The sequence below is a fragment of the Labeo rohita genome, chromosome 16 (assembly GCF_022985175.1).
Source record: "Labeo rohita strain BAU-BD-2019 chromosome 16, IGBB_LRoh.1.0, whole genome shotgun sequence".
Classification (NCBI taxonomy): domain Eukaryota; kingdom Metazoa; phylum Chordata; class Actinopteri; order Cypriniformes; family Cyprinidae; genus Labeo; species Labeo rohita.
In genome coordinates this window covers 4909994-4926160 of record NC_066884.1, presented here as the reverse complement: position 1 = coordinate 4926160, position 16167 = coordinate 4909994, and the positions used below count along the sequence as shown (strand labels likewise).

General features: G+C 32.3%; 1 protein-coding gene across 4 annotated transcripts in view; it reads right to left on the bottom strand.

Moving 5' to 3' along the window:
• The window catches only part of csmd3a (CUB and Sushi multiple domains 3a), a 352779-nt gene that overhangs the window by 36241 nt on the left and 300371 nt on the right, over window positions 1-16167 (bottom strand). For all 4 annotated transcript variants that reach the window (XM_051131369.1, XM_051131372.1, XM_051131371.1 and 1 more), the window contains exons 58-59: window positions 14332-14508; window positions 10693-10872 (exon numbers count right to left, since the gene is read on the bottom strand). In XM_051131369.1, coding sequence (XP_050987326.1) covers window positions 10693-10872; window positions 14332-14508 — 357 coding nt within the window. The remainder of the gene's footprint in view (window positions 1-10692; window positions 10873-14331; window positions 14509-16167) is intronic.

Sequence of the window (16167 nt, the reverse complement as noted above, 5' to 3'; positions counted from 1 at the left end):
AAGAGGCTGGTTTAAACACAGCATTAGCTGGAAACTATCACAGAAATCACCTCAGGGCTGGGATTCATCTTGTGCAAACTGCTTTCATCTCGGCAACTGTTGCATCATCTTTATTTGAACTTTCGGGGCAGACTCTGGTGTCGTTTTGTGTATGGATCGAGTGTTAAATTTATTTACAAAAAAACGTTACTGAACATACTAGGACTTCCTGCACTGGCGAAATCAACAGAAGTCAGCAAACGTCTGCAGGGCCAATCAAAAGATGTTTTAAATTGCAAATCTCGAATTGAAAAAAGGACGCGGGGGGAGCAGATGGAAAACTCGTGAGCTGATATTCTGACAGTGCTGGAGAGCAGTCGGTGGAGAGCAGCTGGGGTTTGGACGGCGTATGAATAAATGATGAGATGTTTTGGAAAGCAAGTGCCCCAATAAAAACCTCTAAAAAAGATGTGCAGGAGTCATGGCGCTGCTCTGTAAAGATACTATTGTTAATGTGTAAATCTAGCCATGCAAAACTAATAAATTAGACTCAAAGGTCAATTACGTGCCCATTAGTTCATCACACTGAATAGGCCTAGCCATCAGGTTTCATTAATGCAATGGTTTTTACTTAAAACCCTTTCTTACATGAACACAAAATGACATTTGATAAAGGTCCACATAAAACATTTTGTAGATTTAGGAAGACTTGTTCTTATTCATACCAATATTCAACCCTCTTTTGTGCAGAACTACTTCCTTCCGCCACTGATTCAAATCTCAAGTTTAACAGCTGAGCCCAAGCCTTCGTTATTAATTTGAAAACATCACTTTAGAACTTTAGAACGTTGAGTTGCTTCATTGAAAACTTACTGTATTTAAAGTTTACTGTATTATGTAAAGTATTATGAGAGAGAGATGGACTGAGTGAGTGTGATTACAGCATTCATTCTTCAGCTCAATCTCATATTCACAATAAAATATTAGTTTGATTGTCTGCTGAGGAAAGCGATATCTTTGTCATACCATCCTTTCATCTGTTAACGGTGATTTCCAATGACAGCCTGCTCAGCGTGTTTGTTGGCTGCGTCTTACAAGCTGTTGTTTAAAAGTAAAAAAAAAAAAACGTCCTTGTTTACAACCCTGTTTCAGTGTCTTTCAATATAAAAGTCTTTACTGCTGACTCACTCAACAGTCTCTTGTCGGCATCTAATGGTGAAACACTGTAACTAAAATCACCACCATAAACACACACAATTTCTCAATACTAAATAATAGGGATGTAATGATATTATCAATATCATGATATTGCGATAACAAGTCTCGATATTATCGTGGTCACATGACAATATGAAATGATAGGTCTTCCGAGGTAAAAAGTGTAGTTTTTAAAATATATTTAAAATTCGTATTCTAACATAAAAGGTCTTTAAAGTGTCGGCGCTGATAGCCTAGTGGTTAGTGTGCCGACATATAGTGCAACTGTGCTCGTGGCGACCCGAGTTTGATTCCCGTATCAAAGTCCTTTGCCGATCCCGCTCCCCTCTCTCTGCCCAGTACTTTCCTGTCATTTCTTTACTGTCCTGTCCATTAAAGACACAAAAGCCCCCCAAAAATACATAAAAGGTCTTTAAAGTTGTGTTTTGGGCCATTACGCTTTGGCACAGTATCTGTCAAACGAAAAACCAAAAGCACAATCTGGCTTAACCCTTTCATCAAGTCTGTTTTCGCTGTGCATTTCAAAGCAAAGTGCGCACTTTGTTCAGGCGATCAGCTCTTGATCCGATGTTTTCCACGCCTCAGAACGTCTTCATTCACAGTGAATGAATGCAGTAAACTCGTTTATTGCATGTGCTGTGAGTTTAGTGTGTTTGGGAATTCTCCGGCCACCAGTTATGCTTTATGTTCTCAGCCGATGATTACAGCATTTCACTAGGTTTGTAGTGAGATGTGTTTTTGTAAGCTGTTTTCACTAAAGCTGGAGTTTTCCTTCAAAATTAAAGCTCTACTGCCGTTTCCATCAAAATAAAAGTTAAAAAATGCAGTATGAATTTCTGACAGCTACCGGTTTAAATGGGTAACGTTACTGCAGTCCAAATTCAAAATATCTCTTTCCAGTGTAGAAATTTGATAAGAAGTGTTATAATTTCCCTACTGTAGTGTAAAGCAAAAATAATATAGGCCTACCTACGAAATATTCATTTTAATTTATTTTGCAGCGAAATTGTCTTACAATATATGGCTTTTACTATCGTTGTTGTTATTATTACTATTATATTCTAATTTGTTTAGCTTCATAAAACACCAGTGTGAATGTAAATGAGACAATATATCACAAATAAAAATAGGAGCTCTTAATTTGAACTCTCAAAGTGCAATAGATAGAATAATTTAACTTTAAAATGCACAAAATTTTACATTTTTTCCAATTCTTGATTTGTCATTGTTTAAAATTGCAATATTATCGTATCATGAGATTTTGAGATCGTTACATCCCTACTAAATACAATTATTAAATACTGCTATTATTTATGTAAAGTATTATTTATTAAATAATAATATATATTATAAACAACAACAGCCATCATAGAAATTGCTAGGCAATTCAGTCAAAAGTACAAAGGCAGCGCTCTGATATACAGCATTGAAGTTATATAAAATATAATGTGATGCTACTTTGTCCTCAGGCAAAACTATTTAAAAACATTGTTAAAAGTTGCAGGAACCATGGGAATGTTGCTAAACGTGGTGACAAATCTCCCAAATTTGCAACACTGCTACTTCTACAGCCACTTTTTGAAGCTCGACAGCTCTTTAAAACTGAATTATCTTCAAAAATCCTCCTTTTGGGCTCCACAGAGGAAAATAAAGTCATACACGTTGGGAGCGACATGAGGTCGAGTAAATGGTGACATATTTCATTTTTGGGTGAAGCGCTCCTTTAAGCTTCGTGCTTCATACAATTCTCTTCAGTAGGAAAACATGCCTTGCACGGCTGCCTCGCTGATCTGGAGGTGTTGGAAACGTCCTGTGAGCTGCTCGTAGCTTTGGAGATTAAGTGTGAAGGCAGGACAGAAGATCCCTCCGCAGAAGAGCACACCGGCCTTAAGCCTGAAGCTTATAGTGCCGCTGCTTCAGTAAATATGAGGCGCTGAGAGTGAGCTGCAAAATGACTCCAGACTTCAGCGGCAGGGCCAAAGAGTTTGGTGAGCTGTCCGACCCAATCAAAGTCAAAAGCGAAGGGATAAAGCAAGCGCAGCTGCTTTCTGCAGTGGTGACCTCGATGATTGAAAGCCTTCACATATAGGATGGAGGATGTATAATGTATAATAAATGAGCGTAGCGGCTGTTCAAGGTGTGTGGAGACTGCTTTAAGCAGACACGAGCATGATGATTATGAAGATGATGATTTTATGTGTGAATCTCATGGCTCAGGGGTCAGGTTTAATGAGACATGGAAGCTAACAAGGTTAAGAACTGAAATGCTAAGTGTTCACGTCTCTCAGAAGGGTGCTGAATATTAAATCCACTGCTATTAAATAGATTCATGTAACCTAACTTAATTATCAAAGCAACACATGTAAAAAGGCCTTGTTAGTTGATGCTTCAGTTAACAGTCGGTATCAAGTAAAATATTTCAAGTACATACTACACGCATTAAGTATGCTGTACTGTATGCATACAGATAATTGCACATACTTCATACAAAAAGTGAAATGTCATGTTTAGGGGATAAACCCAAAAATGAAAAACCTAACCATGACCATGATGTGTGTTTTTGTAAATATAGCCTACTTTACATATTTTATATTACTGATGCCAAGCTTCTAAATGAGAACAAAAAAAGAAAAGTATGAATTCTGAGATGCAAACTCAAAATTCAGAAAAAAAAAACAAGTCAAAATTCTGAGATGCAAAAGCAAAATTCAGAGAAAAAGCTGAAATTCTGAGATATAAACTCAGAAAAAAAAGTAACAATTCTGAGATGTCAATTTAAAATTCAGAGAAAAAAGCTGTAAACTTAGAATTATGAAGGAAAAAAAGTCAAAACTCTGAGATAAAAGTCAAAATTCTAAGCTGTAAACTTAGAATTCTGAGGAGAAAATGACAAAATTCTGAGATAAACTTAGAATTCAGAAAAAAAGGTCAACATTTTGAGAAATAAATCCAGAAAAAAAGTAACAATTCTGAGATGCAAATTTTAAATTCAGAGAAAAAAGTCAAAATTCTAAACTGTAAACTTAGAATTCTGAGAGAAAAAAGGTTGAAATTCATAGAAAAAAGTGAAAATTCTGAGATGTAAATTTTAAATTCGGAGAAAAAAGACAAAATTCTAAGCTGTAAACAGAATTCTGAGGGAAAAAAGTCAAAACTCTGAGACATAAATTTAAAATTCAGAGAAAAAAGAAAATTTTAGGCTGTAAACTCAGAATTCAGAAAAAAAGGTAAACATTTTGAGATATAAACACAAAATTTAGAGAAAAAAAGCCACAATTCTGAGATGTAAACTCAAAATTCTAAGAAAAAGGCAAAAATGTGAGATATAAACTCAAATGTAGAGAGAAGGTCAAAATTCTAAGCTGTAAAGAATTTTAGAACTGTAACATAAACTTGCAATTGTGAGATGCCAAGCTTATAAATGATAGTACGAATACAAAGAAATTAGCATAGAAGAGCTGAAAAATCTGTGTAACTGGAAAAAAAATATGTAATTTGCAGGGTCAGTAATTTGCAGTCTTGCTCGATGCTAATGCTACATTTTAATTGTCTGATCGACCCAAAATGTCATTATGTTCTGGCTCGACCAATGGCGTGAGTTTAGGGTGGAGCTACCAGCCTGTCTCCAGCTCTAAAATGCATGAACCACAGGAGACTCCTGCAGCTGTGTCCTCTACAGGCCATGTTTTGCATCATGTTTGTGTGCGTTTTGCAGGCGCTCAGCATGTGTTGCACGTAGAAAGGCCCATCGCTCAAGCGGGTCCCTAAGGCCGTCCGCGCCTCAGTGTGGATGACAGAACCGCACGTCACCGCTGCTCATCTGCACGGCTGACCCTGGGGTGAACAGCAGTGTTGCCAAGTATAAAGCGCTTCCTCCAAAACACCACCTTTATTCTCGACCAAGGTGCTTTGACAAGACTTCCAAATCTTTTTCCAACTAACCTTAACCTTTTCCCCCCAGCAACTGCTTACCGTGTGTTGTTTACTGTTCTGGGAGAATATTGACTGAAGTTTTTGGTCTGAAAATTTCTCTGTAAACACTTCAGGAAAGTACATAACAGGATCCAATACAAGCCCACGTTTAAAATTAGGTACTGTCAATGAAAATCCATTTACTAACATTAACTGTGTACAGAATGAAACCTTTGGAAACACAGGGGGAAAACATACTGAAATATCCCATATGAAAAACTGAGGCATTATCCTTAATGACTAAAATTAACACTATTACAATGGTTTTAAAGTAAAAACAACTGACAGGCTTGAGAAACGGACTCAATGGTCTCCTCTCGCCTCGTTCTTTAATGAGACACCCGAGTCTGTTTGTCTTTTACAAGTTTTGACAGTTCATGGAGAAAGAAACCTTCCAGTGCAGTTTTACAAGTCTGCTTCCGTCTGGTGTCTTCCTGCATATGCACGTATATTCAACTACGACTGCCATCCACACAAAAGAACAAATGTTTCCTTTCCTCAAACAGGAACCAAATGTAAGACAAGTGACTTTTTATGTTAATAACATAATTACAAGTTCACTGTATTACCGTACTATAAATATTATCCTGAAACTATTATACTACTGTACATTATGGAATCTAGTTTCTGGCACAAGATTAATAAAAACGTCTTTTTTTAATGTTTTTTATGCTTCTTGCAATTCTGAGTTTATGTCTCACAATTACGACTTACAAAATAAAAAAATCTAATTTTAAACCCAAAACTCATAATTCTGAGGAAAAATGTAATATATAAACTCACAGCTGTAAGAAAACTGTAAGAAAATTTAGAAGAAACGAGCTTCTATGGTAGAATAAAATAAAATATATAATAATATAATATAGTTTGAATTTCTTTATAGGTTTATAGTTTTTATAGGTTTAACAAAAAGTAAATCTTTATATTCACAGGCATATGATATGTAGTCTTATACATGCATCTTTATATATTTTTTATTAATTTCTTTTTTAAAACATATATCTTTATTTCCATTAATTGTTTGTGTATTTAATGTATCTATATTATTGTACTGATATGCACTTTGGTTTGGTTTTAGTTTTTTTAAGTGCATAGTAAAAATAATAATTGACTGATTAATGAACATGGTTTAAAAAATTCAACAAGAGCATAATAGCGACTATCACATTAATTGTATCTTCTATCCTTTACATACATTCATACATTCATTCTAATGTATTTTATTTAGTTTTGTTTTATTTTATTATTTTGTTTTATTTTTCAGTATATTTTTATTGTATTTTATTTTATTTTAATGCTAGTACGCAGACATACTACCAGAGAGGATGCAAGTTTATGACTGTCACCCCCCTTTTTTGGTACATTTGTGCAGATATTGTGCACTTCACCTGCATTGTATGATAACAGCTGCAAAACTGAAGTAATGAAGTCTTGTGGTGGAAAAACTGCAAAAAAATGACTTTTTAATGAGTTTTTAATTAGCCGTTTCAACTTGTTTTCGAGTTAAGACATTAGAACTTATTTTTAGTGAATGTGCTGTATCTTCAACAAAAGTGTATTTTGGCTTCTTTCGGGTAGAAACAAATTTAACTCAAGTGAAAACAACATGCAAGTGCAGTTTTTTACACACACACAAACATATTTCCTTAACGAGCAGTTTTGTTTAGTTTAAATATTCACAATTTTTGAAAACAAGATAACTTATTGGAAAAGCAACACTGCATAAGATAATAAGTCATGTTTTATAGATTGCATCTTGAATAAAAGTGTATCTTGTCTTTCCACGTCTTAAAATTTATTTAGACTGTAAGTGCATTTAAGTAACAATTAAAAAGACTAGTCAGAATAATTGCATTATTTGACATAATGCCACAAACACTGTTGATTTATTGACCTTAATTTGCACTGATCCAGTGTTATTTAAGTATTATTTATATGCTATTATGATTTTTATTAATATACTGAAATGGCTTTTATGTTATATTTTCAGTTTTTATGTTCATTTTAGTTTAAAAAATTGTAATTTTTATGTTCTGCTTGTCTTATTTAATTATTTATTCATTCATTTATTCTCAATATTACTTTGTATGCTTTATTTATTTTCAGTTAGTAATTTTACTTCATCTTATTTTAGTTATTTGTCAAGGCAATATTTACATGTTTACAAGGTTTATTAGTTAACTACATTAGTTAGCATGAACTAGGAATGAACAATACTTCTACAGCATTTATTAATCTTTGTTAATGTTAATTTCAGCATTTACTAATGCATTATTAAAGTTGTTTTCGTTAATGTTAGTTAACGCACTGTGAACTAACATGAACTAACAACTGTATTTTTATTAACTAATATTAACAAAGATTAATAACTAGTGTAATCAGTCTATGGTTCACTGTTCGTTTATGTTAGTTAATACATTAACTAATGTTAACAAATGACACCTTACTGTAAAGTGTTACCTGGTTTTTGCTTCATATGTTTATTTTATATTTAAAGTTTCATTTCAGCTTTAGTTCAATGAACAAATATATTTCCAGTACTTTTAGTTAACGATAATAACCCAAGAGCCCCGAGGGAAAGGTTCCCACCCATAAACAAATTGTCTCAGGCCTTGTGAATCTAGACAAAGGTCCTGCAGAGCAAAACTGGACATATTTATATCCCCTACAGGAATTTACGTGACTTTTCCAGGCTTGGAAATCACATTTTAAAAATTCCCCGATACTCCCGTGTGTGCGAAGCACCGGCATGCTAATCTCAAACAGGTCACTGGACACTGACAGTCTTCAGCCGCACTGTCTGCGCATGCTGAAACCAAGAGCGATGAAGGAGAAACTGAGAGCGAGATGAGCCCTCGGGCACAAATGCCTCACGGCAGACTTCACCGCCGACTGACGGGAGGCGCGCCTGAGGGTTCGTCCTGCCACAAATCACTAAAGGGCTATGATCCATCCACGCCGGGCCAGAGAAATGGCTTTCTAATGACCTTGCATTACACTCTATTAGGATGCCACATTGATGTTTCCCTGCAGGATCTGACTGAGCAATTTGCTTTCTGTGTTTGTTCTCAGAATTTTAATGGCCGCCATTTTCAGGTACAGTACGCCACGCAGATTTCTTCAGCTAACGAGACAGTATCGAGTGTGGAAAAACAGGTCGAAATGCGATGGATTCTAGATATTTATGCTATTAATGTTGTAATGAGGATGGTAAAGTCTTAAAAAAAAATCAACCATTCCAAGTAACAACTGTCAATAGTGTTTTAGCGCTAATGAGAACGCCGGAGGAAGGAAAGTTTCCTCTCAGTGATTTGTAAACGGATGTGAGCATATGGGCTGCCAAAGAAATCTGATACTGGCTCAAAAAAGAAATAAATAATGGCTGAAAGGAGAGCGCTGAATGCCATAGACAGAAATTACACTTATCGCAAAGCCAAGACTGAATCAATTCTGAATACTGCGGAACGGTTCCACTGATTGAAAGACCTGTGAAATACATATATGTATTAAAACGAAACGCCGGCATTACCTAATAGTGGAGTACGACTGGTAATGATTCTACATATTTCACATTACATGTGTCAAATAGCTGAATACCTAATAGACAGCTAAATGTATAATGAAAGGGACCCAGTGATAACTAAGAAGGGAACAGGGGTCCGTGGACAATTTAATACAAAAAAACAAACAAACAAAAAAAAATTATGAAATTTATTTTTTAGGGGTATGCACTATTTTATTCAATTACCAATCCTAATTTTTAACAGCAAGAAATACAAATATCCAAAAATAAATAAATACTATTACTTCCCGTTATTACATAGAAAAATAATAGTATGTATATAATGAAATATTGTTAGTTATTGGACATTTAAAATCATAGAATTTATTATAAAAATAAATAAATATTACTTGTTGCTGTTGTAATAATATATATACATAAAATTACATTTACATTTTTTGCTGTTAAAAATAATATAATTTTATGTAATATTACATAATAAAATATTTTTTTTTTGGAAAATAAATAAATATTAATTGTTTCTGTTGTAATAACATGTGGTATGAAAAAAAATATAAAAAATAATAAATATAAAAATTTGCTGTTGGATACTTAAAATAATAAAATTATTTGAAATTAAATAAATAAATAAATATTAGTTGTTGCTGTTTTAATAATAAAAATGGTATAAAATATCTAAAAATAACATTACATATACTTTTTTGCTGTTAAAAATAATATTTAGTATAATTTTATGTATTAATAAAAAAACTGAAAATAAATAACTAAATATTAGTTGCTGCTGTTGTAATAATAAATGTGGCATGAAAAAAATTAAAAATAATAATACATAAAAAATTGCTGTTGGATATTTAAAATACAAAAATTATTTGAAAATAAATAAATAAATAAATATCAGTTGTTGCTGTTGTAATAATAAATATGGTATGAAAAAAATCTAAAAAATAACATTACATATAAAAAATGTTTTGCTATTGGATATTTAAATAAGATGTTTGTGGAAAATAAATAAATACATTTTATTATTATTATTTTTAGTTGTTTTTTGTAATATTAAAGTAATTTAAGTTTGATAACTAAATGAGTTTGATAAGTCATGAACACTATTGTTGCTGACAACCAAAATTCTGCAAATGAAAATGAAAAAAGGCTTAAAAAAACAAAACAACAACAACTCAAGGATAATGATAAAAAGCAAAAAAAAAAAAAATATATATATATATATTAAATATATATAAATAAATAAATTTAAAGATAAATTTAGTTTATGATATAGTTTGATTGGACAATAAAAATGACAGTAAATGTGGTGCAGTTGTACCTCAGGTGTCCCGAGATCAAATCCCGCCCCGTGGACCTTTCCCAATCCCACAACCCCCCCACCCCCCCGACTTTGTCTAACTTCCTGTCTCATCTCTACTGTCCCCCCCCAAAAAAAGACAATAAATAAATACATAGTTTATATACAAACACAAAACTTCACAAAAAGTTTGTAAAATTGTGGGGGAAAAAAAAAGTGTTAAAAATTTTAGCAAAAAATGAAATGACAATTTTTATACTTATTAGATATGCACTTTCATTAATTATGAATCTTAACCTGAAATTCTGATTTTTAAAGCATTCACGTCTATTTCATTTATCTGCCTGAGTGCAGAGGCCATGTGGGTTTGGTTTTCACCTGTTTGGATCATCTCAGTAATCGAATGATACGGAAAGTCAACGAATGTTCCTGCAAGAGGCCGCTCAGAGAGAAGGGCTGTCAAATATTCATGAATCCTCTCTCTAACTCTCGCTCTCTTCTGACGTGTGAGAAAAACTGTTGCGGTTAACCCTTATTCTTTGATGCCTGCCTTCAGAAACAATGGCCCGTTTGCCATCCAAGAAGCTTTGGCAACTACAGAGCAACATCTGTTTGTTTGTGGCACTCGGTGCCTCGGCAAACCACCAAAAAGTCTCACTATCGTAATTTGAAGAAAAAGAAAGGCCTTCAAACTCCGTACCTTGGCAGGTGGGTAATGTTCCGCTCCAGGTGCCGTTGTGGGTGCAGGTGCGGATAACGAAGCTCCCGTTCTCCATCACATACCCAGGCTGGCAGGAATACGTCACGTTCTGGCCGATGGTGAAGTCCTCGCCGAACCTCAGGCCGTTGGCAGGTACGCCCGGCTCCCCACAGCTAATCACTATTAGAGCAGAAGAAGACAGCGCTCCAGATGTAAACGCATTATGGAAATGTATGTCTTGAAACAGTGACACTATTATTCGTGCGGGTGTACATGAAGAGTTTAAACACATAACATCATTAAATTGTTTATGGATTCAAGACTGTCTCCCAGGGAACTAAAACTAAACAAACAATTATTCTGGATGCTTCTGTTACAGTTCTGCCTGTCACACTGAGAGCATAATGGTCAAGCCTCGGGTTAGACGCTACAGCTGAAATATGGTACATTTTGCATTCGTGCAGAACAACATCTTTACTTCAGCAACACTTAAGACTGTCAAAGCATTATGATATGAGCAGCATTATAATACTAATACTATTTAATACTATCATTGCAATAATACACATTCATGGTAACACTTTTTTTAAGGACCAATTATCACTGTTAACTAGTTGCTTACTGGCATGCATATTACTAGCATATTAGCTGTTAATTAGGACTTATAAAACACATATTAATGCCTTATTCTGCATAATCATACTTTAGATCAACCTACCCAATATGTAAATTTAGCATCTACCAAATTAAATATTATTAAGCTGCAAATTAGAAGTTTGTTCAGGGAATGAAAGTGGATGTGCTTCTTATTATAATGTGTTACCACAATTAGTTTATAATTTATGCTACTACTTTCACGTATTAAACCTTTACATGTAACTCGCCCTCATGATTTAGGGTCAGGAAGATTTTTTTTTTTTTTTTAAAGAAACTAATACTTTTATTCACCAAGGATGCATTAAGCTGATCAAAAGTGGCAGCCGTTTATATCATTTTTACAAAAGATTTCCATTTTTTAAAATGTTCTATTTATCAAATAATCCTGAAATACTTGTATCACATTTGCCACAAAAATATTTTTCAACTGTTTTCAACATTGATATAAAGAAATTATATATGAGAAATAAAATTAAATGATTAATTTTAAATTTGTCAAGAAATATAAATGAATGTTTCTTCAACATCAAATCAGCATATTAGAATGATTTCCAAAGGATCATGTGACACTGAAGATTTTGCTTTGTATTACAGAAATACATTGTTTTTTAAAATATATTCAAAAAGAAAACAAATATTTTAAATTGGAATAATATTTCACAATATTAAGTTTCTTCTGTAATTTTTAATCAAATAAAAGCAGCTTTGGTAAAAATAAATAAATAAATAATTTAAATGATTAAAAAATCATTTATTTAATATAATAAATCTTTATCTTTTATATTTTTTCATTCTTAAAAAGTAAGAGTTTATCATTTTACATTTTTATTATTTAATAATTTATTTTTTTAAATTCATTTAAATTTTCAAATTTAATTTGAAAATGTCTATTCTATTCTATTCTATTCTATTCACCCTGATATAATGTAAGGTTTAATGCACTTCAATGTTGATAACAAAATTGATAAATAAATATATATATTAGTGCTGTCAAACGATTAATCGCGATTTATCGCATCCAAAATAAAAGTTTTTGTTTACATGTTAAGTTTATATATTAAAAATAGTTATATATAATATCAATTATATTAACATAAATACATACATGTAAATATATAGAAATATTTCCAAAATATTTACTGTATGTTTATGTATTTATAAATAAATATCTGATATCTTGCCACTTTAGTGTTTTTTTTTTTTTTGCCACAAATTAACAAAATACTCCCGTAAACCTCTGTACACTGGAAAAAGCCTTTTCTTTAGAGAGAGGTATTTTTTTTCCGATTTTTACGCAAAATAGAATGGGTTTCATATAGGCATCGTTGGATAAAGGCATCGTTATTGCTGTAACTGAATAAAAACAAGATATAACATTAAACGTTTTGAATGATGAAATGTAAGGACAATAAACACTCGTCTGCAATAATATATGGTTTATCTGTGTTCTTCAAGCCATCTTGGGTATTTTCATAAGCCGTTGCTAATCGACATACGTAGAATATGAGCATAGAATTTCAAACACTCAGCTGACGTTGTGAATTAAACACAAGTTATAATGATTTTTATAACTTTTGTTTTTATAACTCTTTTGTTGGACAACAGGTTTAGAAAGGCTTATCATTGCATGTCATTAGAATGGAAGATGCTCTGCGTGTGTTGCTTTTTCAAATATAAGTGGGGAAGGGTTTCCTCATTTCAGCACGTGAAATCGCGGGCACACATACAGCAAGTTCCAAGAGAAACAAAACAAGGAAGTTATTTAAATGCAAAACTGAAAAACAATTCACAAGCGCGTATTGAACCGTGGATGTCGTACCGAACGGTTCGATATTATATTGAGTATCGTGACATCCCTAATATATCATAACCTGTGTTCTGTAATTCATTTCTGTAGTTCACTCTTCATTTCTAATTATTGTCTCTTTCTCAAGTATTATGTGAATACATATGCATATCTCTTTATTTGTACAGCTGTACATACAGTAAATAACGCACCAAACTGTACATAAATCTTAAATACACATATTATTATTCATTAAGTCTTACTATGTAAATGTTTTCTGTTTTCATGTCAGATATGACAGTATGTTTGTATGTACGGATGCATGTATGTACCAAGAGCTCCTCATACATATATAAATACATATATTCTTTCTTTTTGTTTTATATTAATGTGATATAAGATTATCCTACTCAAATCAATGTGACAAACAAGTAACAAGTGATTAAAATATTACCCAAAATGTGTACTAACTACAATTCTCGTTATGTAGTCATGTGATTTCAAATCATTAAATGACTACAATTTGTAAGTAATCATCTCAGCACTGGATGTCGATGCTTCCATGACATCTTAAAAAGACAAATTATCGCTTTGGCCCGACCGAAATCAGAGTTTTTAAATGCATGTAAGCACAGTGCATTTGGGGCGGGACTTCCTGTCTGACTAATCAATGACAGGCGGGGGGAGTGTTTGATTACATTCATCATTTGTGCCAATCTGAAATGACTTCACCTTTAACATCCACAGTTTATCTTGTCACATCAACAAAGAGCTTCTCATCAGAGCGTTGAGTAATGTCATGCGAAATTCACCGCAGTCCTGCAGCACTCCCCCGCTCATTATTCTCCCACTACCCCGACATCAATCTCGCATTATACGTCAGCGTGAGATTGATTCTGCCTGTCATCTCATCCTACTATTACTTAGACAGCGGCAGCAATAAATCTGCTTCCATTAATGAGATTGCTCACGAGGTGAGCGGGGTCCACATCTGAGCAACAACAGCCGCATGATAAGATGGTTGGGCTAATTACAAATGGGCGTCGTGTTATTACGAAAGTCTTTCCTGCTCCAACGCCAACATTTATTGAGAAACGCAGTTGGGGGAGAAAACAAAACAGATGAAGGGAGACTTGAACGCTGCCAACATGTTTCAGTTTTTCCAGCATGTAAGACAACCGAGCTCGAATACGTACGGGTGCAGTTGGGCTCGCTGCCAGACCAGGTACCGTTCGCCAGGCACTGACGGGAGGGCGAACCCGAGAGCCGGTATCCGTCCACGCACGAGTAGATGATGGAGTGAGAGAAGGTGGTGCCATAAACACGTGAAATTCGCCCATTAGCCGGAGTCCCAGGATTTCCGCACTGAACAGCTATTGGACGAAAAAAAAATTACATTAGCAAAAAAACACACATCCAGCTGGGTCATTAATTTCATGTAGGACTTCAGGAACACATTAGCCTTTAAAAAATTAATATGCTTGTAATTACAGAAAGTAACCTGTATAAAATATTTTTGGAAGTAGTAAATAAAGATTATTGGAGCATGTTTTACAAGAAAATATAATTTTTTGCTTAAAAAGAATTTAATTCAATGTGCTACTTGCCATAGCTGCCTTTTTTGTTAGAAAGTTATTAGCAATATCTGAATGTTTTTTTTTTATTGCACAGTGAATTTGCATAAAATGGCATAGTAGACTAAATAAAATTTAAATAATATAAAATATAAATATTAGATAAAAAACGCAAATGGAAATGAGTAATATTGCCTTGAAAGCGAACTGAAATAAGTTAAAGGTCAAAGTACTAAAATTGCTAAAAAAAAAAAGTAAATAAATAAATAAAAAAAATAAATAAATAATAAAAACCTTAATAGAAAGAAAAAAACATGACAAAGCACATAATATAATTCTTATTTAAAAACTTAAACTAAACTAAAATTAACATGAAAAATAAAAAATATAAAAAGCTAATTAAAAATATGAATAAATACCACTAGAAAATAAGTAAGCATAATATAAATATTTTTTTTTTATTCTCTTGAAAGCTAACTGAAATAAGCGAAGGTCAAAGTACTAAAATTGCTAAAAAATGAATACATAAAAAAAAAATAAAAATAAAAAATAAAAACCTAAAAAGTATGTTTTTTCAAAAACTAGCATAACAAACTTTCAGAAAATTAGCTTCAGTTAAGTGTGGTTATTGTTAACTAAAATTGTAAAAAGTTGTTAATTCATTGAAATAAAATGAAATCAAATATAAATATTAATTAAAAATGAAAATTAGAAATATTCTCTTGAAAGCTAACTGAAATAAGTTAAGTTCAAAGTACTAAAATTGCTAAAACTGAAATAAAAGAAATTAAAACTAAATAAAACGATTAAAAAAACGAATAAACATGAAAAAACACATAATACAATTATTAAAACTTAAGATAAAATTAAAATGAAAACTAAAAAGTGTTTTAAAAAAGATAACTCAAAATATTAATAAATAGTGCAAAAATATATGACTAATAAATGTTTTTTTTTTCCCAAGAAATTCACATAAACCTTCAGAAAATTTGCTTTAGTCCAGTGTAATTATTAACTAAAATTATTAAAAATTAAAAACACATAATACAAAAATAGAAAACATAAACAAAAATTAAAAAAAACTACAACGAAAACTATTAAAAATAACTTCTATTAATTGAAATAAGGTTAAAATAAAATCAAGTCAAAATTTAAATGTTTAAATATTTAAATTAAAAAAATAAAAATTTAAAAACTTAAATGAAAATTAGAAAGTACTAACATAACTAAAACTGCAATAAAATATAATGCTAAACAAATAAAAAAGAAAAAAACACATAAAATTAATAAAATTAAAACTAAACTATACTAAAATAATAATAAAAATTATTACAATTTAGTTTGAGAGCCAGTTTTCAGTAACAACTAGTCTTTTATGTCAGTAAACTCCTAACTGGCTTATTTATACTTAGTAAGGTAGTAAGTAAGTAAGTCAGTCTATGGGAGCAAACATGGCAT